The sequence below is a fragment of the Hydra vulgaris genome, chromosome 02, assembly GCF_038396675.1.
Source record: "Hydra vulgaris chromosome 02, alternate assembly HydraT2T_AEP".
Lineage (NCBI taxonomy): Eukaryota > Metazoa > Cnidaria > Hydrozoa > Anthoathecata > Hydridae > Hydra > Hydra vulgaris.
In genome coordinates, this window is record NC_088921.1 from 38,639,091 (window position 1) to 38,662,500 (window position 23,410).

At 27.9% G+C, this 23,410-nt stretch overlaps 1 protein-coding gene across 2 annotated transcripts in view; it reads right to left on the bottom strand.

The window, feature by feature from the left end:
* The window catches only part of LOC100199469 (serine/threonine-protein kinase atr), a 99,624-nt gene that overhangs the window by 45,388 nt on the left and 30,826 nt on the right, over positions 1-23,410 (bottom strand). For both annotated transcript variants that reach the window (XM_065790812.1, XM_065790811.1), the window contains exons 13-20: positions 17,800-17,939; positions 17,219-17,640; positions 16,265-16,511; positions 15,052-15,283; positions 14,801-14,964; positions 10,636-10,721; positions 5,563-5,757; positions 5,120-5,317 (exon numbers count right to left, since the gene is read on the bottom strand). In XM_065790812.1, coding sequence (XP_065646884.1) covers positions 5,120-5,317; positions 5,563-5,757; positions 10,636-10,721; positions 14,801-14,964; positions 15,052-15,283; positions 16,265-16,511; positions 17,219-17,640; positions 17,800-17,939 — 1,684 coding nt within the window. The remainder of the gene's footprint in view (positions 1-5,119; positions 5,318-5,562; positions 5,758-10,635; positions 10,722-14,800; positions 14,965-15,051; positions 15,284-16,264; positions 16,512-17,218; positions 17,641-17,799; positions 17,940-23,410) is intronic.

The following is a 23,410-nucleotide window of genomic DNA, read 5'->3' on the forward strand; positions in this document are numbered from 1 at the left end:
GAGAAATTATTTAAAAATTTAAATGTTTTAAACTAGAAAAAAATTATTTGATAATAAAAATAATAATAAAATTTTTTTTAAAATAAGAATTTTTGTGTTTCGCTTTAAAATAATATAAAAAGTTTTGAATAGCGATTTTTTCTTAACAGTTATATTGTACTTGATAAAGTACAATATATATGCTTCATTTTTCTTGTTTTATCTGATGATTTATAAAATGAATTGAAATATTAAAGTTTAAACCATAATTTTTAATAATAATAAAAATAATAGTAATAATATGGTATGGCTTTACCTTTAAGTATAATCTACAACCATTCATTTAGTACTAGTGTTGTGCCTGATAGATGAAAAAAAGCAAATGTTACTCTAATTTTTAAAAAAAGTTCTAGACTTTTGGCCTCAAACTACAGACCAGTCTCCTTAACATCAATTCCTGGAAAAATAATGGAAGCAATTATCTAAGAGGTTATCATGCACCACTGTGAAGCTACAGGTGTCATCTCGAATACATAACATGGATTTGTATTTAAAAAATCATGCATGAATAACTTGTTAGAAACTCTTGACATCATCACAGAGGCTTTACACCAAGGATACCATGTTGATATTATTTTTACTGACTTTGAAAAAGCCTTCACAAAAGTGAAGGCTTTTTCATACAGTGCCTCACAAAAGATTACTACATAAACTTTATGCATATGGCAATTATGGTCAGATTCTTGCATGGATTAAAGCATGGCTAAATAAACGGCAGCAATGGGTCAAAATAGGACCAAATACATCGGAATGGAAAGATATAGTTAGTGGAGTCCCACAGGGATCAGTCCTTGGTCCCCTCCTTTTTGTGTTGTATATTAATGACCTACCAGATAATTTGACACACAATATAAAATTATATGCTGATGATAGCAAAATCATTGAGGTAATCAGCTCACTGTCAGATGAAGATTTTTTACAAGCTGATATCAATAAAGCTGTTGAATGGTCAAGAATTCGGCAGATGAAGTTTAATATAACAAAATGTAAGGTCATGCATATCAGTCAAGGATCAATTAAATCAAATCAAAAATACTATATGTATGATGACAATGGCACACAAGTCACATTAGCTGATACCTATATTGAAAATGATTTAGGTGTACTCATCTCTGATAACCTTAAAGTTAAGATGCAAGTAGATTCTGCTGCTATGAAGGCCAATCAAATACTCGGAATTTTTAAAAAAGCATTTCAGCACAGAGGTTTAAATCGGTGGAAATTGCTTTATATAACCTATATTAGACCACATTAAGAATTTGCAGTTCAAACATGGTCACCATATAAAGTTAGAGACATCAATATTTTAGAAAACAATCAAAGAAAAACTACAAAAGTAATTTCCTTGATTTCAAAACTGCCTTACAATGAAAGACTCAAAAAACAAGGACTTACCACCTTGACTGAGAGATGGATCAGAAGTGATATTATACAGCATTTTAAAATAATAAGTCAGATTGATGTCATTAACTGATATCACCCACCGATATCTCTTTCCTCCTTTCTTTGCGGTGGACCGGCTGGTGGTACTCGTGTTCGTGCTATGCAATCAAAGTGTCAACTCGTAGAGCATTGCGAACAGAGGCGATATTTTTTCACAAATCATATAGTGAAACACTGGAATTCTTTGCCAGGGCAAATTATTGATGCTCCAGGATTGAGAAATTTTAAGGAGCTATATGATAGTCATGTTGTAAAAAGAAACATTATAGCCTGTTTATGATGCTAGCGTAACTTTGGTAGTGCAACAACTTTGGGTTCTGCACAGGAATGCTAATACCATTCCTTCACAAGTCTTTTTATTTTTGTAAAATAACTTGTTCAGAAAATATCTAATAATAATAATAATGGTTTATAATAAAATTTTATATCATAATTCAAGATCAATATAAATATTTTTTTTTATTGAATAACAACTATTGAGTTTAGAGATCAAAACAGAGTTAATAATTTTTAAAAAGCTAAAAATTTAAAGATTTAAAAGAAGTCTTTTCAGATATCTCAATTTGCAATCAACTAATTTGAGTCCTGTGAATACGAAAATCACACTTTCACACTTCAGTGCCTCAAATATGGAAAAGGAGACTACAAAAGTTATATTTATTTTCAACGCTGCTGCAAAATACCAAGACATTTTGCTGAATGACGTGATACATTAAGGAACAAAACTACATCAAGATCTCTGTGTTGTTCTGTTGTGGTTCCAAAGAAATGCAGTTGCTTTGCTAAGTTTTATTGCAGAGATGTACTTGCAAATTGAGTTGAACCAAAAAAATGGAAGATATCAAAAATTTCTTTAGCTAAAGAAATTTCTTTGAATCTAAAAATCTGAAGCTAAAAAATTTCTTCGGATCTAAAAGAGAATAAACAGCCGGAGTTACTTGAGTTAATGAGAGTTGTACTTGGCATTAATTCCAGTCCTTTTCAAGCACAGTTTGTTATATAAAAACATGCAGAGAAATATATAAAGAAGTTTCCACTTGCTGCGGAGACTGTTGATAAGTCTGAGTAAATGGATGACAGTATGGATTCACTTGAAGAAAAAGCAGTTGAAATGTATAACCAACTTATGCAACATTGGAATGACTGCAAGAAAATGGATTCCAAATCAAAGAAAGTAATGAAATATTATTTCTTTTTATTAATATTTTTATTTTTTGAAATTCTTTTAAGTAAAGGTAAGAGCAGCAAAAATAACAAACATAGAAAAAATAACAAACATAGAAAACTTATTTATGGTAAAAAATTGGGCATATATTGGGTAACAGTTGAAGATATGTTTAAATTTACATTCTTTACAAATACACTCTACCACCAGAACCAGTAACAATGTTAAAATACTCAAAACTTTTCACCAGTAACAATGTTAAATATCTCAAAACTTTTCAACCCACTTGAGTTTTTGTCTCCTTTTGTTATCATAAAAAAATAATACTTCAAGAACTATAGAATTCAGGAGAAGGGAGAAGGTTATATTGCAGATGATTGGGATAAAATGCTACCAGAAAAAATAAAGCAAAAGTCAGATATCTGGTTTAGTGAACTGACAAACATATACTAATGTGAAATACCATGTTGTTTACACTTAAAAAAAACCTAATATAATTATTTATTCAATCCTTTACATATTTGTTAACGCTTCTTAAAATGCTTTTGAAACAGTTTGTTAGTTCATTGTTATGAAGAATTTTCATAACAATGAACAATTTGGTGGAATGTCAAGGTCTTTTGTTTTGTTAAAAACTTGTGTCGCTCCATTAAACTCAGTTAGCATTCCATGATTAGAGTTAATAAGTGCGGTGTTAAGATAGAAACTTATACTCTTTGTCATAGGAGACTTGCATTGCATAAAGCAATTTGCTTAATAAAAATAAAGAATGTTATATTTTGCCAGATAGCATTTTGCCAGATAGCATAAATGTATTAAAAGTTGGATTAAAAATTTAATTCAAGACTTCTGTTGCAAACAGAGTCGGCAAAATTCAGTCTAGTTCAAATCGAAACAATGGTGTTATGTACCAACAAGGAAAAACCCTGTGAATTTGTCAGCTAGAGGAGCAAAAATAAGCAATTTACAAAACAGTTATGGTGGAGTGGAACTGATTTCATCCAACAAGAGGAACCCTAATGGCCAACTAATGAATTTAAATGGCTATTAAATGCAAAATAAATACTTCATACACAAATCTTAGCCTGGGTAAGGTTCCTAAACATAAAATGTAATGAAAAATGTTCATCATGATGAACACTCTCAACAGAGAAAATAAATGATACAAAAACAGAATTAATCATGATTGCTCAAAAGAAATCATATTTGGAAAAGTTCAATTAAAAAGTAACAAAGAAATATTTAAAGCTAGTTGTTTTTTAAAATTGTTGCCTTGAATAGATGAAATAATTTTTTAAGATGCAACAACCAATAAAAAAAATGCTTAATTTTTCTGATTTGATACAAGAAACCCAATTATTTTGCCAAGAAATTACCACATAACCATTGTAAAAGATTGTCATGAAGCATATCTGAGGTTTAAATTACAATTTGGTGGAGTTGTCTCTTAAGTATTGGGTTGTATCTGGAAGAGAAGAGATAAAACAATAGGTTCAGAACAATAAAACAAGTGTTCAGAATACTAAAGGGAAAAAATAAACGAGGCACTGAGCCATATTGGTATTAAGTGGCATTTTAACCCACCAGCAGCCCTTCATTACTGAGTAGTTCATGAAAATCATGATAAAACCTGCAAACGAGGATTTTATTCCTAACTGGGAAATGAGAATATCACTAATGTAAAACTTATCACAATGACCAATTAAGTGATCCCAAAACCTGCACACCTCTTACACCCAATCATTTATCACCCACTTCATTCAGCCCAAGAAGGTGGTGCCAAGTTCAAGAATTAATAAAGGATTTTTAGCATTGTTGGATTAAAGAACCCATTCTTGGACCGCAAAAAAAATAGCATGGTGTAATGGGTAACTTATCAATAGACAATCTGGTATAAGTGATATTCAAAAAATACTTTGAGAGGCAATTGGGCGCTTATTCAAGTATGGAGGTTTTCCCTGGAAACGATGGGTTAGTAAGAATGGCTAATGTTCAAGTTGGTGAGATTATCTTAAAACCTTCAATAACTAAGTTATGCCCTCTGGAGCCAAATAATCCAAAAGATATAGATTACTAAGTCAAAAGGTGAAATGTTCACAAGGTTATTAGTGTAAATAATACTTAAATTTAAATAATATTGTAATGTAAACATCTCTAACATCATATATTGACCTTAGAGGTTACCTTAGCTAATGAGCCAGTTTTGTAAATAGATAATTAAAAAGTTAAAAAACAGTTATATCTCTCTGGGAATATTATATGGTATATATAATCATGTAATAATTTATAAAAAGGCAGTGTTTTAGTTGAATCAAAATATAAATAAGGCTAAAATATTTGCGTATTACTATTAAGTTTTAATACTTTCTCACAAAAAAAGGATGATATGAAAAGGGTAAAACTAAAAAAAGTTTAAAGCATATAATTTAAATAATACTCATAAACATCATGAAAATGTAAGGAAAAAAAAACCTGTAAGAAGCGCAAGCAAACTTCGAGTTCATCATGTTTAACAATAGATCTGATAAGATATGAAAAAATGTGTGTAAAATTGTTGAACATCATCTCACGTCTATTCTGATTAGTAAGCTTTGCAAACAATCGTAAGAGTGCAGAAGATTGAGGTGATGCTTTCATAACAATTTTTGGAAGCATCTCAGTTGAAGTAACCTATCACAACAACTATAATTTTGCAAAATCAAAAACATTAAAAAATCCAACTATTAGAAATTAAATCAAATATAAATATAAACATATGTAATATATAATATTTATAAATGTTTAGCATTAACACAAACATAACATATGTAAAGTATAAATACAAAAATAACATATGTAAAATAAAGTTTCAAACATAACATATGTACAATATAATATTTACAAATGTTTAATATAAAATTTACAAACCGATTTACCATTAAAAAAGACTTGACATCATTAAACTCGAAATGCTTAGCAATATCAAAAATAGTATCTGTTACACATTGTACATCTTTTTTATCTTCTAAAAGGTTTTGCATCTTCCTGACGATGATGTCACAGAAATAACTTTTGTGATCAATAAACAAATGATGCAAACTTTTATCAAGATGTTTACAAAGCTCACTCAGCTTGTAAAAGGTTGTAAAAAGCAAAGAAAACAGTTAAACATTTCTTTCATTACTTAAAAAAAACTTACAAACTCAAATTTATAAAAAAAGATTAAATTTAAACAAAAATTTAAAAATATATATTTATAATATTAACAAAATTAATTAATAATTAAATAATTAAACAAAATTAAATTATTTGGTTGGTCTTAATATCAACTATAAGTCTTAAATAATTATATTAAGTAAACTTAAAGTTCTCTTTTATCATAATGATGTTTTTTTGATGTATTGAGATGATGATGTCTCTTAATTAAATTAATTTAATTAAATAAACTTGTTAGTTTATACAAAATAATAATACTATAAATAAAGGGTAGATTTTTTCAATATACCTGCCTTTTCACTGAGTTCTTTTTTTTTTGCACTTAAATGCACAAAATAAAAATCTTTTTTAAGTATTTATATATATATATATATATATATATATATATATATATATATATATATATATATATATATATATATATATATATATATATATATATATATATGTATATATATATATATATATATATATATATATATATATATATATATATATATATATATATATATATATATATATATATATATTATGTTAACTCACCTCCCCAAGGCTGAGAAGGCCACTACAGTCAAGCAGGCTACTTTAGTTATGGTTACAACCCTCTCTCAACACAAGAACAAGTACTAAAAAAGTACACAAACTCTTCTCTAGTGCTGGTATTGTTCTGTGAGATGACACAAATACTCCTCTCACACTGATCTTGCTCTATGAATGAATTAAACTGCTTCACAGTTTTAGGTTATTATTTTTAATTTTAAGTTGATTTTTATTTTAAGTATTATGAATAACTTCAACTCAGTTTGTAAGAGTTTAATAAAACAGTTTATTCTAAAATAAACCCTTTGAATTTTACGTGAGTTTAACCAAGTAATGATAAACTTAGCTTTTCCTGGTCAAATCAGTTACAAATTTTTCCATTTTGACCTTGAATTGGTATTTTGTCTATTATCTTTTTTTTTTTGAATAAATCTTTTAAAATTTAAGAAAACATTTAAGTATAAATGATTTTTTCCTCTCCTTTAATTAAATCAATTTTATATTGTATATATATTAGGACACAAAATGTGTAAAAAAAACATATTCTGGTTCTATAAAACTTAGAGAATTTAGAAAAAAAATTTCAGATTCCTAAGTGATCAGGAAGAGCTACATGTAAATTGGAAAATTTTACATTCCAAGCATTTTTTATTTCTTCACTTTATTTTATTATCTTCAGATCATTCAGAAAGTTATGAAAACGTGTCAAAAACTTAAGATGTTTCTAAAACATTTGTGGTTATTTACAATTATTTAAAAAAAAAGTTTAATTGCAGCATAAATTGTGTGGTTTGCATTTTAATCACTTGGCAACTTTTGATTTATTAATTACCTTGCTCTAAACTTTGATTTATATACTATTTACATGTCCATACAAAATGTTGAAAATCAAAGAGATTACAAAAGAAATTAGCTATAACGCTCGTAGGTCTGTTTACCTGCTTAACTTGCCTTTAAGTTATTTACCTACAAACCAACTTCCATCAAATCAAAGTTTTTTTCGATATTACTTGTTCCTAACTTCAGCTAGAGATAAGCAATTCAAACCTATTAAAACAAACTTTTCATGTTCTCGAGCAAGAGAGGATATTATATGCAAAGGGAAAGACGAGTTTTGTTACTTAAATACCGAAAAAACTGTTTACTCCGACAAATTGTAAATATTTGGAAGTCTACAGGTTTCAGAAATTATTTGATTTCTGAGAGAAGCATAGTGGAAAAGTTTAAATCTCTTTATAGCAAATACAAAATTTTATGCAACAGTAGAAGTTTTCAAATCAAAAAGCAAATTTCCGACAGCCATACAAATGAATTTTACAATATGATAGAGGAATTGTTTAACATCAGTGCGAAAGACTTTGAGAAGAAGTTGTCTCGTGGTATTTCTGCTATAAAAGAAGATTTGGCCTTCTTAGATGATCAAAGATATTTTTTTTCTAAATTTTAAAGATTTCACGAACTGAGATCAATTGAAAAAAAACATATGTACTTATTTTTCCTAAACATAAATAATAATTTTTTGGAGAAATTTGGTTTTTTTATTTAAATTTATCTTATGCTAAGTGTTTTAACAAGTTTTTGCACAGAACTAACAGAAATATGATCATATCTTCTAAAATTGACAACGAGCTTGAAGCAAGGTTTTAGAGAAAGATCGATAGATGCAAGAGAAAAGAAGAATACAAAGATCGAGTACAGAAGACAACGATTCAATAACTCAAACATAACATGTGAAAAAAGGCAATGGAACCATAAATTTTTTTCTAACAATGATATAGATTTCAATTTAGCAGGTGAGGAACCTACAAAACCTAAAAAAACAAAAGCTGAATCACAATTAGGTAATATCAAAGTATACTTTGCTTAACACTTAAAAATATTCATTTCCAATTCTGATTTAATCAAAAGGGAGAATATAAACAATTTTTTCTAATAAAGCATGGGCATTTTAAGTAAAATCATTCAGTTTTTGAAGTAAATGTATAACTGAGTTAAAAATCTTTATATTAATTTAGATGCTGGAAGTGTAATTGTTGAGTCGGAAGTTTTTGTCCCAAATAAAAATGTTAACTTTCACGAAGCAAGCTCAAAAAGTAGGCATCAGTTTAGACCAGCATACTTCAGAGTAGAAAAGGAGATTACCAGTGAGGGTCTCATTGCAGCAACAACTTTCACCAGTATAAGGGCCGGTCTCAGTGTTCGAGATCAAGCCCTTCTTATTGCAAGTGTAGTAAACTATTTAGGAGGAGATGTTAAACAATCAAAGTTAAACAGATAATCTGTCAGAAGGCGACGTTACAGATTTTTAGAAGAGGAAAGAGGCCAGATACATAATGAATATATTGATTTAATGGCTAATAAGATGTTAGTTTTACATTTTGATGGTAAAATGTTAAAGCATATTATGGAGAACACTAGACAGGTCACTACTACAGATAGACTATCGGTATCTGTAACTAAGCCCAGAGTTTGAAACCAAAGATGATCTTTTACTTGGTGTTGTGCCAACTGAGAGTGGTAAGGGAATCGATATGGCTATAAGTATTATGAATCTCCTAGAATATATTGAACTTTGTGACTATATTATAGGATTCTGTTCTGACACCATAGTAAGTAACACTGGATGGAAATCTGGTACAATAAATATTATGGCAAGATTTCTTGGTAAACCATTTCTTTGGTTATTGTGTAGACACCATAATGCCGAGATAAATATTACTTGGGCTTTTAATGCAATTTCAAAGGAAACATCTAAAGCACCTGCAAATAAGTTGCTAAAAGATTTTTAGCAGAAATGGAAAACAGAGTTTTATCCAAAAGTTTCAGCCAGTGGTGCTGTAGAAAAGTCCAAACAATTTCCTGAGCAAGACCTTATTGTTGGCAGTGACCTCTGCAAACTCTATTTGAAGGCTAAAAAGTTTGTAACTAAAGCACTAGAACATAAAATTTTCCCCAGGTATGTAACAATAATATTAAATGTAACAGTTTTTCCATGCATACACTTTTTTTTAAAGGATATTAAATAAAAATAACAATGTTTTAGGAATGATTATAAGCATCTTGTTGAATATTTGACGTATTACATGAATGTTAAATCTGAGAAATTAAATAATTTTCACATCTATCAGCCTGGCGCCTGTCAAGATATCAGAGATTTCTGTAGAAGCTCCATCGGCTGTTATTGTTACCAGTGATAGTAGATTAGAGGACTTAATTACGAAGGAGAGTTGGCTTTTTTTTATACTCACAGGTCACACTGAATCTGTTCAAGAGTGTCGTACTTTAAGCGATTTCTTAGCACTAGATTCATACAAGCATTTCACTTAGTTAGTTCGCAATCTCAGTGTGACTAACGACTGCGCAGAAAGAAATATTAGGTTAATTGAAAATTTTGTTCACACTTCCCACAATGAGAATCAGAGACAGAACATTCTTTTGGTAGTAAGGGAACATAGAAAATTAATTACAAAAGATATGTTGCATAAGGAACTGGTAAACCTGAAACCTAGAGTTGAAAAATTAATGTAAAATAATAACTATAAACATACTATAAACAGTATTTTATTTTTTCTTAGATAAACAAAACTGTAGTTATAAACATATTTTAACCTTTATTTCTTATAAAAATCGTCATCTTCTTAAAAAAAAAAAGTCTTTATTTTAAGAGTAGGGTGTGGGGGCATTTGCTCCCCCTAAAACTATTAAATCACATTTTACATTATTTTTCCAACTCTCAGGGGAGACGACACCCTGTTTTGCTAGCCCTGAGAGTTGGAAAATTAATGTAAAATAATAGTTAACTGTAAGATACTACAAACAGTGTTTTTTTTTTCTTAGATCAAAGATCAAACAAGAATTTAGTTATAAACACATTTTAACCCGTAAAAGTAACATAAAGTTCAGCCAATCCTTAATATTTGAAAAATTACATGTAGCACTTCCAACGAAGAAAAATAAATAAAATTTTGAATGTTGTAAAACAGGTTAAACAACTGCGGTTTTTGATTTTCTAAAAATTTCATTTTTCGACCCTAATTTGTGTCACCCTAATATATATCATATTGTATATAATGTAACAAAATAATAATCAATATATCAATAAAAAAAAACATCATTTTTATATTATCATAACAATATAGATATTACAAAATGTATCATAATATTATAGATATAATATTATATTATTTTATTCTAACATGCTTTATATATTACATTAAAAAGTACTGTAGTAGATAATCAAATAACTGATATACCTGGTCAGATGCAACAGCTACAACCATGTGATTCTGCATTACAAAACAGTCAAACAGACTGACCACCATAACTAGTAACAATTCACCTAACATAAAAATAAAAAATGCATCTAAAATTAAAAAAATTTCTTTTAAAACTACAACTGAGGGTTTGGTTGCACATTATCAACCTATGAAGGAGATTTATTGTGGCAAAGTAAATACCCTGTAATATGTGTTTGTAAGTATGTGTGTGCATAAATATAATAGGTCGGTAAAAAAATATTGTGACAGATAAAATTTGGACAATTTTAAATTGAGTTTTTCTCAAAAACCACTTAATCATCTGTAATGATTTTTTTTTACAATGATAATTACATAATCAGTTCTTATATCTACAAAAAATAAATTAAATTTTCATATTATGACAAGTAATTTAATTTTCTGTAAAGTACCAGCCATCTATTTCACAATTTTACTTTGAGTTACTTTTTCTATAGCCTTAAACAGTTTGTTTAACATATGTAAAACTATTAATTAAATGAAATGTTTAGCACATTTCTTATTTTTGTTGTTGTAAGGTTGATGGTGTTAATGTTATTTTTTTAACTTGTTTTCAAGTTCTGTAGAAATCACCATTTAATCTGTTCATTAAAATTTTTTAATATTACCAACTTTTTCAAATAGTAGTAGCAAATTCAAACAACTATATTTTTTTTAAGTTCTGTTTGTCATTGCTTTTTTAGTTTCTGCTTTTGTCATTGTTATGTTTACTGTTAAAACATGGATTTAATTTTGTAAACATTCTTGATTTAAAAATTAATTAATCATTAGTCAATACTTAATAAAAAACTTGAATTCTACCTAATTGAGGTAAAAAATAACATTTTTACCAGTAAAACTACAAAAGCAGTTTTTGAGTTTAATTTTATTATTACTATTTTGAGCCATTGTGTTACTTTTGTTATTAACAATAATAACTTTAGTATGCTTTATATACGAAAAATTCATTGATATAATGCATATTTTACACATATAAATGTGTATGCTCATATATTGTTTAATATATAACATAATAATTAGTTGTGTTATGTTTTGAACTTTTCTTTAACCTTTAAATCTTTAAAGGTTTTATGACATAGGATTACATCAAATGTCATACTTGCAAGCAACTTTCATCAAATTGAATCTTTAATTAGTTAGAGTAGTAAAGCTTTAACTGATTATAATCTAAATTTTTGGAAAAGTTTTTTTTATAAATATGTCCCTGAAAATGATGACAAAGTTGTTCAGAAGATGTTATTGATGAAGTAAATCATGTTATTAAATGATAATCAATTCAAATAAGTCCAATTTTACTGTTATTCTTGCTGTACTAGGTAAGCAACCTTGTAATGAAAACAAACAATATAAAACGCTTTTTTAGATTTCCTGTCAGTTATAATAAAATATTTACAATTGTTGAAGTAAACAGTTATTTAATTCTGAAAGCTGCAGTACTAGAATAGACATCCATGATACCCAAACATGCTTTAAATGCCCCAATTAGTTTGCAATAACAAGTTTCCATTTGTTGGTTATTCTTATGGGCGGGGACTTAAGACAAATACTTTCAGTTGTAAGAAGAGAACAATCTACTGAAAGTGTGTTTTAGTTGTAAGAAGCAATCTACTGAAAGTGTGTTTTAGCTGTAAGAAGCAATCTAATAAAGTGTGTTTTAGTTGTAAGAAGCAATCTATTGAAAGTGTGTTTTAGCTGTAAGAAGCAATCTGTTGAAAGTGTGTTTTAGTTGTAAGAAGAGAGCAATCTACTGAAAGTGTGTTTTAGTTGTAAGAAGCAATCTACTGAAAGTGTGTTTTAGTTTTAAGAACCAATCTGCTGAAAGTGTGTTTTAGTTGTAAGAAGAGAGCAATCTATTGAAAGTGTGTTTTAGTTGTAAGAAGCAATCTATTGAAAATGTGTTTTAGTTATAAGAAGCAATCTACTGAAAGTGTTAAATGCTCTAAACAATAGCAATATGTTTAACAATTTTCATTAACAGAAAATAGAAGGGTTCAAACTGATGAAGAGGAACTTTCACAATGGCTTTTAAAACTTGGCAGTGAAGCATTGCCTGTCAAAACAGATGATACATTGTTCAGGTGCATTAAAATGTCTGAGCAGTGTCTGCTTGCAACAATTATTCTATTGTAGAAAAGATTTTTTTCAAACTTTTGATAAGGTTAGTGATTATCACATAAACACTTGCTTCTCACATGTCCAACTCTATGGTGTTTGTGGTTAAGAGCAAGATGGTTTAATAGATTGTTTTTTTTAATTCATGAATCTATAATGTATATTCATCTTGCTACACCGACCACATGAAAACTACTTATAAAATGCTACTCCATCTCTGATACTTTATAATTCCCAGCTACACTCTGCATGACTGTGAACATTGACAGCTACACTCTGCATGACTGTGAACATTCCCAGCTACACTCTGCATGACTGTGAACATTCCCAGCTACACTCTGCATGACTGTGAACACTGACTTTTACTGTACTTGAATACTTTTTATGATACCTATAACTTTTTACATATTTTATTTTTATCCTTAAAAATGATTTTAAGATTTTTTTATTATTGGAACTCACTGCTTCTATGACTAAACAACAATAACTAAAAAACATGTAAATTGGTTCTCAGTTTTTATATGTGATGCTTCCTTTTATACTTATATATAGATTTATTAACTTTTATATTTCAGATTTATCATATAGTATGTTTATGCAATACAACAAAAAAATGACAATTGTTAGATTTTGTTAATTTGTTAATAAATTTGTTTAGGGATCGCGGGGGCAGTTTTTATCTAAGGGAAAAGAGGGGTGACGAAAAAACATTATTATAAATTTTTTATAAAATATTACATACTTTATTTGGAAAAAGAGTGGCGAGCTGGCTTATTTTAATTAAAACTACTTTCAACTACAATTTCTAAAAATATTTTACAACATGAAAATACGGAAAATACGAAAAAAGGAAGAAAATTGTTAGGATCACGCGTTTTTATGATCCCAATGATCCCAATGTTTATACATAATTGTTTAGTTAAGTTTGTGCACTTAAGGTGAAAGAAACAATAATATCTTTTTTCTTTTCTGAAATAAGATATTATTACCAAACTATTTTACCTTGAAAATTGGCAGGGGAAGGGATCAGAAAAAAATTAAAAAACGATTAGGCTTCCATGCCCGGTTTATAATTAAAAATTTACAAATAAGTTTTATAAATGTTAATATAAGTTATAAGTTTTAATTAATTAAGTTAATTAAAACTTGAAACTTAAACTTCATAAATGTTAATATAAGTTTTAATTAACTAAGCTCGTTTAATTGTTAACACAAAAAAATAATTTAATTGTTAACTCAAAATATTATTTTTTGACATTTACTTTAACCTATTAGAAGAAATAGCTATATATTTCTTCTAATAGGTTATTAAAAACAATTTTTGGGCCCAGAAAGCTAATAATAATAATAGTATATGTATATATATATATATATATATATATATATATATATATATAAAAAATATTTTTATTGATATTATAATAATAGTAATTTTTCATTACTAGTACTGTTTCTATTCACCCTTAAAAATTAGAAACAGTAAGCAAAAAAAAAAGATATTTTTTAAATCAAGAATTTGTAATGAAATGTTAGGTGAAATGCAAGAGTAAATGACACACTTGCGCAAAGCATATATAACAAAAATACTTAACAAAACATTGAACTTCAGTAAAACCACCAATAACATAATTGATTTGATGATAAGCACAACCATCAATAATAAATATGACAGATTAGCAAGTGAATTTTGATAAAACATGCAACAGCAACAGTTCAAATAAAAAAAAGCTCAATAGTTAAGTTTTTTTGAAGTATTTTTTAATAAAACATGCAAAGACAAACATTTCAATAAAATATTGAAAAAATTCTATATTAGAAATTTTTTTTGGCTAAATTAACTAATTAACTATTATTTAAATTATCTTTATTATTTTTATTTTTAAATTTAATGTTTTTTTTTTAAATTAATCTATCATTATAGCAGGAACAGTGATTTAAATTTAAAATCACTAAAAAAAGAATCAAAAATTATTTTTTAAAAAAAGGATAATGTAAAAATTACATTGATTACCTTTTGCAACTTTGCTTACACTTCCAATTGTTAAAATGACAGTTTCAAGAACCTTTATATCATTAATCTCAGAAGCTTGGGAAAGAGTGGAAGATATTGTTTCAACCACCAATGAGTGAACTGACACATCATCAGTATATTTTATATATTCCCCCAACCAGCCACTGAAATAAAATAATAACAACAAATAACAATTAAGGCGAAAAATCAAGCTAATAAACTTGAAAAAAATGTTAAAAAAAAAAACACACGAAAATATCAGCCTAGTTTGGAAGTCTGGATCTTTCAACAACTCCAACATAATATTCCACAAATTTTTCATATAAATTCTCTCTTGTTCACTGATATGTTTAAGCAATTTTAAAAATGCTTGCATTAAACTTGTTTTAAAAGCTCTACAAGTACTATGTTTAAGAAGCTTGAAAAATGGCTTGAAAATCGGAAGCAAAGGGGGTGCGCTTTTCAATTGGATACAACAATTCTCTTTAAAAAAATAAAACAATAATTATAAATTTATAAGCAACATCTTATTTTTATCGTTAGAGATTTAAATTATCTTTACTGTTATTGTTACTGTTAAAAAAATTATTCAAAAATATCTCAACTTGAGTCTCAAAATAAGCGTAGCATAGAGATTTCAGAAATCATAAAAAATTTTACTTAAAATTTATTAACAAAAACATATTGCAGAAAAATGTTCAATACTCTTAAAACATTATTGAGAAAATGTTTTTCAGTAATAATATAAAAAGCATTACAAACAAATATTTTTTTTAAATTACTTTTAAACCAGGTCAATATAAACAAAATTGAAATCAATGAGATATACTGAGTACTTTTGAGTTGAACAAAATAAATGTAATGTTAAATTTTTTCTTTATGAAATATATAGTATTTCATAACCATTTGTAAAAAGGCAAAAGATTTGCTGCTGATATTTGAAAAATTGTATATTATTACATCCTAATAACATATTGTATTCATTTAGTTAAAGCCAAAAACTAACTTTGTCAACTAATGAGAAAAGAAAGGAAATGTTTTGTATTTTTAGAATCAAAAGTAAAATAAATTTTTATTTACATTTTTACATAGTAACAATTCGATATTTTTTTGATTTAATTTTTTAACTAGTTTTGCTTTAATTTTGAAGACTTTGATGGTTTGAAAAAATTAATGCCCATGAGTACTAAAGGGGAATAAAATTTTAATGATGTGACAAATCCAAATAAATGTTATGCACTTTTTATTTATAAAAAGGCTTGTTTATGTTCTTTTATTAACTGACATATTAAACGAAATAATAAAAAAAATAACAATAACAATCAAGATAATTTAAAAAAATGTATGTAAAGAAAAAATAAAAAAAATAACAATCAAGATAATTTAAAAAAATGTAAAGAAAAAATGAAAACTAAAAATAAAAAACTTAAAAATAAAAAATCATTTTTTCAATTTTGATTTTACCTGTTTTACATAAAGCGCATTCCACAACAAATGATCCGTCTTTGTAATGCGTATCAACACTCTCTGCAACCACACAAACTAATAAATTTATTGTCAAGCCGATACTGGCTAATACCTCTGGCTTTGCAGCACGACTAAGAGTTATTAGGTCTTCAGAAATTAGTGTCTCACTTGCCGCAGTTAGAGAAGTAAGAATTCTTGGTAGACAATTTAAAACTTTTAGCTGTAGTATAACATATGGGCTAGCCTAAAAAAAAGTGTTTAATTTTTAAGTAAGTTGAAAGTAATTAAACTTATCTCAACTTATTAGAAGTAAAACTGTTTTCCTTTTTAACACATACTGCACTACCCCTCACACTCTTTTTAACATATACCTTTTTTTTACACTACCCTTCACACTCTATGTAGTGTTGTACATAGATTCAGCAGGATTTAAATCACTTTAATTAAACAATGTAAAACAGTTTCCCATATTAATACATATTACACTACCCTTTACAATTTCTGTAGTGTGATGATAAATAACTATTGTTATAAAAAACTTTTTAAAAAATACATAAACAATTGTGTAAAACCTATTAAATTAAAAAAACAACAAAAGTTGAAACATAACTTGAAAGTTATAGATATTTTCAAGATATCGATGCAAGTTTTTTAAAATTTTAAGACAAAAAATTGGACAAAAAGACAAAAAAAAAAAAAAAAAAAATGCAAAAGACAAAAAGACAAAAAAAAATACAAAAGATAAAAAGACAAAAAAAATACATAAGACAAAAAGACAAAAAAAATGCAAAAGACAAAAAAATAAAAAATTAGATAATAAAAATTAAAAAAATAGACATAGAACTGATGTCAAATCAAGTTAATTTGTAACTTTAAAAAATTCGGACCTTATAAAAGTTCCTGGTCAAAAACAGTGTTAAGCAATAAAATAGAAATTTGAGAAAAACTCACTAAAGCTGTTCTTATAACATGGATCAGCCAAGTTGGTGCATTACACTGGTTTTTACTGTTTGTTACTGTTGCCAAAACAGCCAGACATCTTTTTGTAACATTATGATTGACAAAGCATAACTTTAGTAACTCATGCATCTTCAAGAGTTCATCTTCTGTATAATACTTTGGTTTGTAATCAAACCAGGGTGGATCAATTGTTTTCAACCATGGTAATGTACAAACTTCAAAGAATCGATTTAACTTATTTGGATCTATTTCTGTAAATGTTGCAGAGATACTAAGTTGGGAGTAGAGCTTTAGAAATGATAAAGTGCGAATAAATAAAATATTTTTATTGATATCCTTGATGTTAAGCAATAAATGAAATATTTCAAAAACTTTATCAACAAGTTTTCCAAAATCAATTCTTTTAAGCAAATCTAAAAACAAAATAAATCAAAAATAAGAAGAATATATATCCATATTAAATTGTATAATTATCAAAATTATGAATGTTAGTGTTTAGATTTTTTTAAAAGGAATGTTCTTATGTTGTTATGAAAACTTCTACAAACTTACATATAAGTATAAATAACAACCTTTAATTTTTTCACATGAATAAACTTTTGCTATTACTTTTAACAAAAATGTAACTTCTTCTAAGTGTTGTTGTCCGTGATCAGCTTCTGCATCTTCCAGATTTAAACACAAACATAATAAATGGCTTTCAAGTTTTTCACTGAAATAAAAAATAAATAACTTTGTTTTATGCATTTGTTTTAATAAAAACTAATTAAAAAGGACCACCAACTTGACTTTAATCAGATCTGGCACCCAATATTCAAAAAATATAATAGAATGCTATAAGAAAAAAGAGCCAATGTTATTTCAAAAGATACTAATCCTGAGCAGCAAATCATCAAATCTTATTGAGCAATGGAGAAGGAAATACAAATAAGGGAATGAAAAGAGATGAATGTGCAAATAGTGTTAACAAGTTTATGGTTTATGGATTAATGCTATAAAAAAAAGTGATACAAGCAAAAGAAAATTGCAAAAAAAAAATATCTTTACAAAAAACTAAACTTTATTTTTTTAAATGTATTTACTTCCAAAAAGGCTGCAAGCAACCACTATTAGAGGTGGAAGTTACTGAAAGAGAAGAGATGAAGTTTAAGAAGCAAAATAACGATTAACAGGCGACTTAAAAGATTGCAAATAATATGATTCAGGAAAACAAGATGAAGAGAGGGAATGCTAAAAAACTGAAAAAAACTAGACGAAAAAAGATTTTTTAGAGCACTTAGGAACAGTCTTAGTAAAACAATGAGACTTAATTGAACGACAATTAACATGAGAACAAATTTTAGTAGATGGCACAAGAGAGGCTAGCTCTTAAAAGTAGTGCCCATTATAGTATTTATAGAAAAGAGAAAGAGAAGGAACATTAAGACAATGTGACAATGGTTGAAGGTTGGCTGCAAGAGGAGGACCAACTATGTTTACAATGCATCTTTGCACCTTTTCTAAAAGAGAAAGAGCGTCATAATATTCCATACAAGGAGGATCTTGTCTGCCGGAACTACATACATGCTGTAAAGTTGAGGCTTAATTTTTTTTTAAATAAAAATTAATTATGTATATACTATTTAAAAATAGAAAAAGCTAGAGTTAAGTAGTTTTTAAGAAAAAGCAGTTAAAAACCCCATAGATGGTTTTGTTAGGACTGATTAGCTTATAGCAGATCACTCTGAGCTAATCCTACCCGATATACAACATGAGCTTCTCAACAAAAATATTTATTTTTGCTATTGGTTACGATGCAAGGCTGCACTTACTGAAAACAATTTTTAGCTCTTTGAGCTGTCATAGAGGATCCATTTTTCATTGCAGTTTAATGTAAAAATATTCTTTGGTTTAAAGTTATACAAAAACAATTTTTTGTGCTTTCACACCACACCCACAGCCTCAAAATAACATAAAAATACTTACTAAATTTTAAATATGTTTTTAATAACAAAAACAAACTTTAAATTTAGGAATATAATGTTTGTAATAACAAGAACAAGCTCTTTATTTAGAAAAAAAGAAATCTTTGTAATAAAGATAATATAAAAATATAAAAATCATAATTTTAATTAAGAATTGTGGGTAATGTTTGTAATGACAAGAGGCTTGTTACAACAACAATAAAAAATAAGTTCTCAACAATTGTGACTGCCTCAAAATTTGTGAAGTGATCATAGTAACAACAATAAAAAATTAATTTGCCTCCTCAACTATAGTGTCAGCATTTGTCAAGTAATCATTGTAAACAAAAAATATTTTTAATATATATCGAGTAACAACCATTTTTAACATGTTTAATAATAAATAAACAAATTTTGGTTATTGAATGCCTTTATTTGGATTGAACGACTTGATTTGGATTGAATGACTTGATTTGGATTGAATGACTTGATTTAGATTGAATGACTTGATTAAACAACTTTGACTTAAGTTTTATAAGAAAAAATGTTACCAACATTATTCAATATCAAAATCATGATTTATTTGAAAACTTTTATTTATATCATTTTGTTTTATTTAAATCATACTATATAAACCATTTGTATATTTAATATCATTTACATTTATAAATAAATAAATACATAGGCTGATCCACAAGTACTGTATTTTGCCAGAATAATAAATAAGTAGGCAAATCACTTGCAACAAATTAATAATTAGAAGTTACTATTTTCATAATATGATTCAATGCTTGATTACACTATTACTGCATTTTATTTCCTTTAAATTTAGTGTTCTTTCTGAAGTTGAGTAGTAAATTAAGTTACATAATAACATGGGTGTAATAATGCACAAATCTCTTATCTCCTGGATAAGAGATTTATGCATTATTTCTCTGACTTTCAGCCAATGCAAATTATTTAACTGCTGCTCATTTACTTGATATTTGAAATACTGATTTAAAATACTAGTGTTGTTGCATAATTTTGTATCAACTGCATTTTTTTTAACAGTGTCTTTTCAATTCAATTGTAGAGGAAGTTGCAATATTTTAGATGTGAAAAAAATAGACAACATACTATCGTGCACAACTCTTTATCCAATAAGAATTGTTTTATATGTATTTTTTTTTTAAATTATCCAGCTGTAAAAATTATCCGATGCTGTAACTAATTTTTTTTTTTGATTGGTTGATGCCTAAGAATGAATCACTCATCCATTCAGATATTTAAATAAGAAATTTTGGTATATGAAGATGATTGTATTATACTGAAATAGAGGCAAAAATGTTTTTAGAGTTTGATCATCATCTGAGAATCTAAACATTATTATCAGAGGTTTGCTGGAACCAGTTTATGCCAAGTCCCTGATTCTGAGAAAATACCGGGTCCGAGTCCAGGTACCCGACACCGAGCCCATTTTTATTTTTTTATCAAGCTTTTAATCCAAAAAGTTGGAATAAAAGGTTGTGAAATTTTAAGCGCTGAACTTTTATCACAAAATAACACTAATAAATTTGCGCTAGTTAATTTTGCCTATATATATTTTTTTAAATAAATAACAATATCTATACTCGAGGTCACAAATTTAAATTATACAAACTAAAGTGTAAACTCGACATCCGTAAATACTCTTTCTCCCTCAGGGTTGTTTATAGCATAAAACTATAAAAATTAAAACAAATAAAAAAGAACACAGACAACACTTATTGCTGTATTATATTTTAATCATTTAAATAACTTTTCTTATTTTAGTTGTTTAATTAACTTTAGATTATAATAAAAAAATATTAAGTATTCTCCATTATTTGCTTTTAGTCTGCTCAACGAGTCAATGACATCTCATGCTTCTTCCATTTCAGTCCATTCTTCTTCAACCCACACCTTAATAACATCTTTGTCTGTGTGTTGATAAAGTAATTTATATTGTGGATCTAAAAATGCTGATACACATGACATTTTCTTAAGCAAAAATTTATGAAGTCTTTTAGTAACAGATTTTATTAGTTCATTAATCATCGTCATAATCCCAGCGTATTTGTCACTTGATGAAGCTTTTTGTAATAAAACTTTTAATGCAAGAACAGATTGTATAATTTTTGCGCAAGTTTCATCCCTTCTGCCACATTTTTTTGTTACGTTTTCAAATGGAGCAAGAATGTGAACAAGTTTTTCAATTATTCCCCATGGTTATGATGGTTATTAGGAAGTTTAATTTCATCAAATTCTGCTACATAAGTGGCTAAATGAACTTTTTGTTCAAACATTCTTTGTAGCATTTCAAACGAACTGTTCCAGCGACTTGGAACATCTTGTTTGATTTTGTGAGGTGCAATATTTAATTGCTGCTGAATTGATTTTAATTTTGCACATGTTATTGGGGAATGATTAAATGGTGTTGCTATTCCTCTGCATAAAGTTAAAATCCTTTACAGATTTTTGGCTAAATAAAGAGTTGTGAATACATAGCTGCAAAGTATGAATAAAGCATAGAATTGATGACATGTCACTGTTTTTACTCAAGCCTGCATATTACTTGCATTATCGGTAACAATAAGATGAACTTTGCTTAACAGGATTTCAAAAGACTCTAGACTTTTTTGTAAATATTTTTGATATGAACACCTGTGTGATTTTCCGGAAAATGAATTACTCAAAGAACAGCAGTTTCTTGGGTAAATTTAGTTTGATCTATCCAATGTCCAGTAATGCTTAAGAATGCAATTTTCGCAATATCCGCTGTCCAAATATTTTACAGTGGAGATCTTTATTTTTATATTTTCAAACAATTCATGATACACGCTAGGGATTACATTTTGACTGAAATATGCTATACATGGAAATTTATAATTGGGATAAGCATCCTTAATCAGCTTATTGAGTCCCATCTTCAACAATAGAAAATGCCTGAATATCTAATATGATAAGTTTTCCTATTATTTCATGGATTCGAACAGATCTGTGGTCCTTGATATCCCATTGTTATTTTTGTGTGTGTGGAAAGCCTGAATATTGCTTTCTACTGCATTATTGGTGGTGGAAGCAACTGTCTCACGCTTCAGAAGAAGCATGAGACAGTGACGATTGAACCTTTTTCTTCTCCTCTAATTCAAACTCTTTGGTGTGCTTTAAGTGCAAATGTTTGACCATTACTGTAGTTCCATAAGACTTTAAGGATTACCCCTTCTTGTAACTAAGCAACAGAGTTTAAGCTATCACATAGTTTGCACTTGCACATATGAGGAGCAGTGCTTATATCAAAGAACTTCCACACTATACTTTTTTTAGACATAATTTTGCTGAGTACTGCAACTTTCGTTGCTGTACCCAGCACCGGGTATCTTAAAAGAAATTTGTAATAAACGCAAGCCCTAAGTGCTGTAACTATTTGTTTTAGTGGCACTTTAAATAATTTCAAAATGGCTGATTTCGGGTACTCGAAAAAACAGCTGAATTACCGGGTCCCCAGGTCTGAACCAGGTACCCGGCGCATCCCTAATTATTATATTCAATTATTATATTTAGAATTAAATAGATTTCACTAGTCCAAGTCCAAGTAAGCGTGCTGTGCTTTCTTTTTTAATTAACGCAATTTAACATCCAAGTAAAACTACAGCCCCCTGTGTATTCAGGTTAGTACAATTTAATATCCAAGTATATCTACAGCATCCTGTGTCTTCTGTTTAATGCAATTTAGTACCCAAGTAAACCTACAGCGCCCTGTGCCTTCTTTTTAATGCAATTTAATATCCAAGTAAACCTACAGCTTGTGTATTCTGTTTAGTGAAATTCAATATCCAAGTAAACTTACAGTGTCAAGTGTCTTCTTTTTGGCGCAACTTAATATCCAAGTAAACCTACAGCATCCTGTGTCTTCTGTTTAATACATCTTAATATCCAAGTATATCAACAGTGTCAAGTGTCTTCTTTTTGGTGCAACTTAATATTCAAGTAAACCTGCAGCATCCTGTGTCTTCTGTTTAATACAACCTAATATTCAAGTAAACCTACAGCGTCCTGTGTCTTCTGTTTAATACAATTTAATATCCAAGTATATCTGCAGCATCCTGTGTATTCAGTTTAGCGCAATTAAATATCCAAGTGAACCTACAACTTGCTGTGTACTTTGTTTGATGTAATTTAATATCCGAATAAGTGATTAAGCTTAATTTATTTTAAGTTTTGATGCATACATTACTTG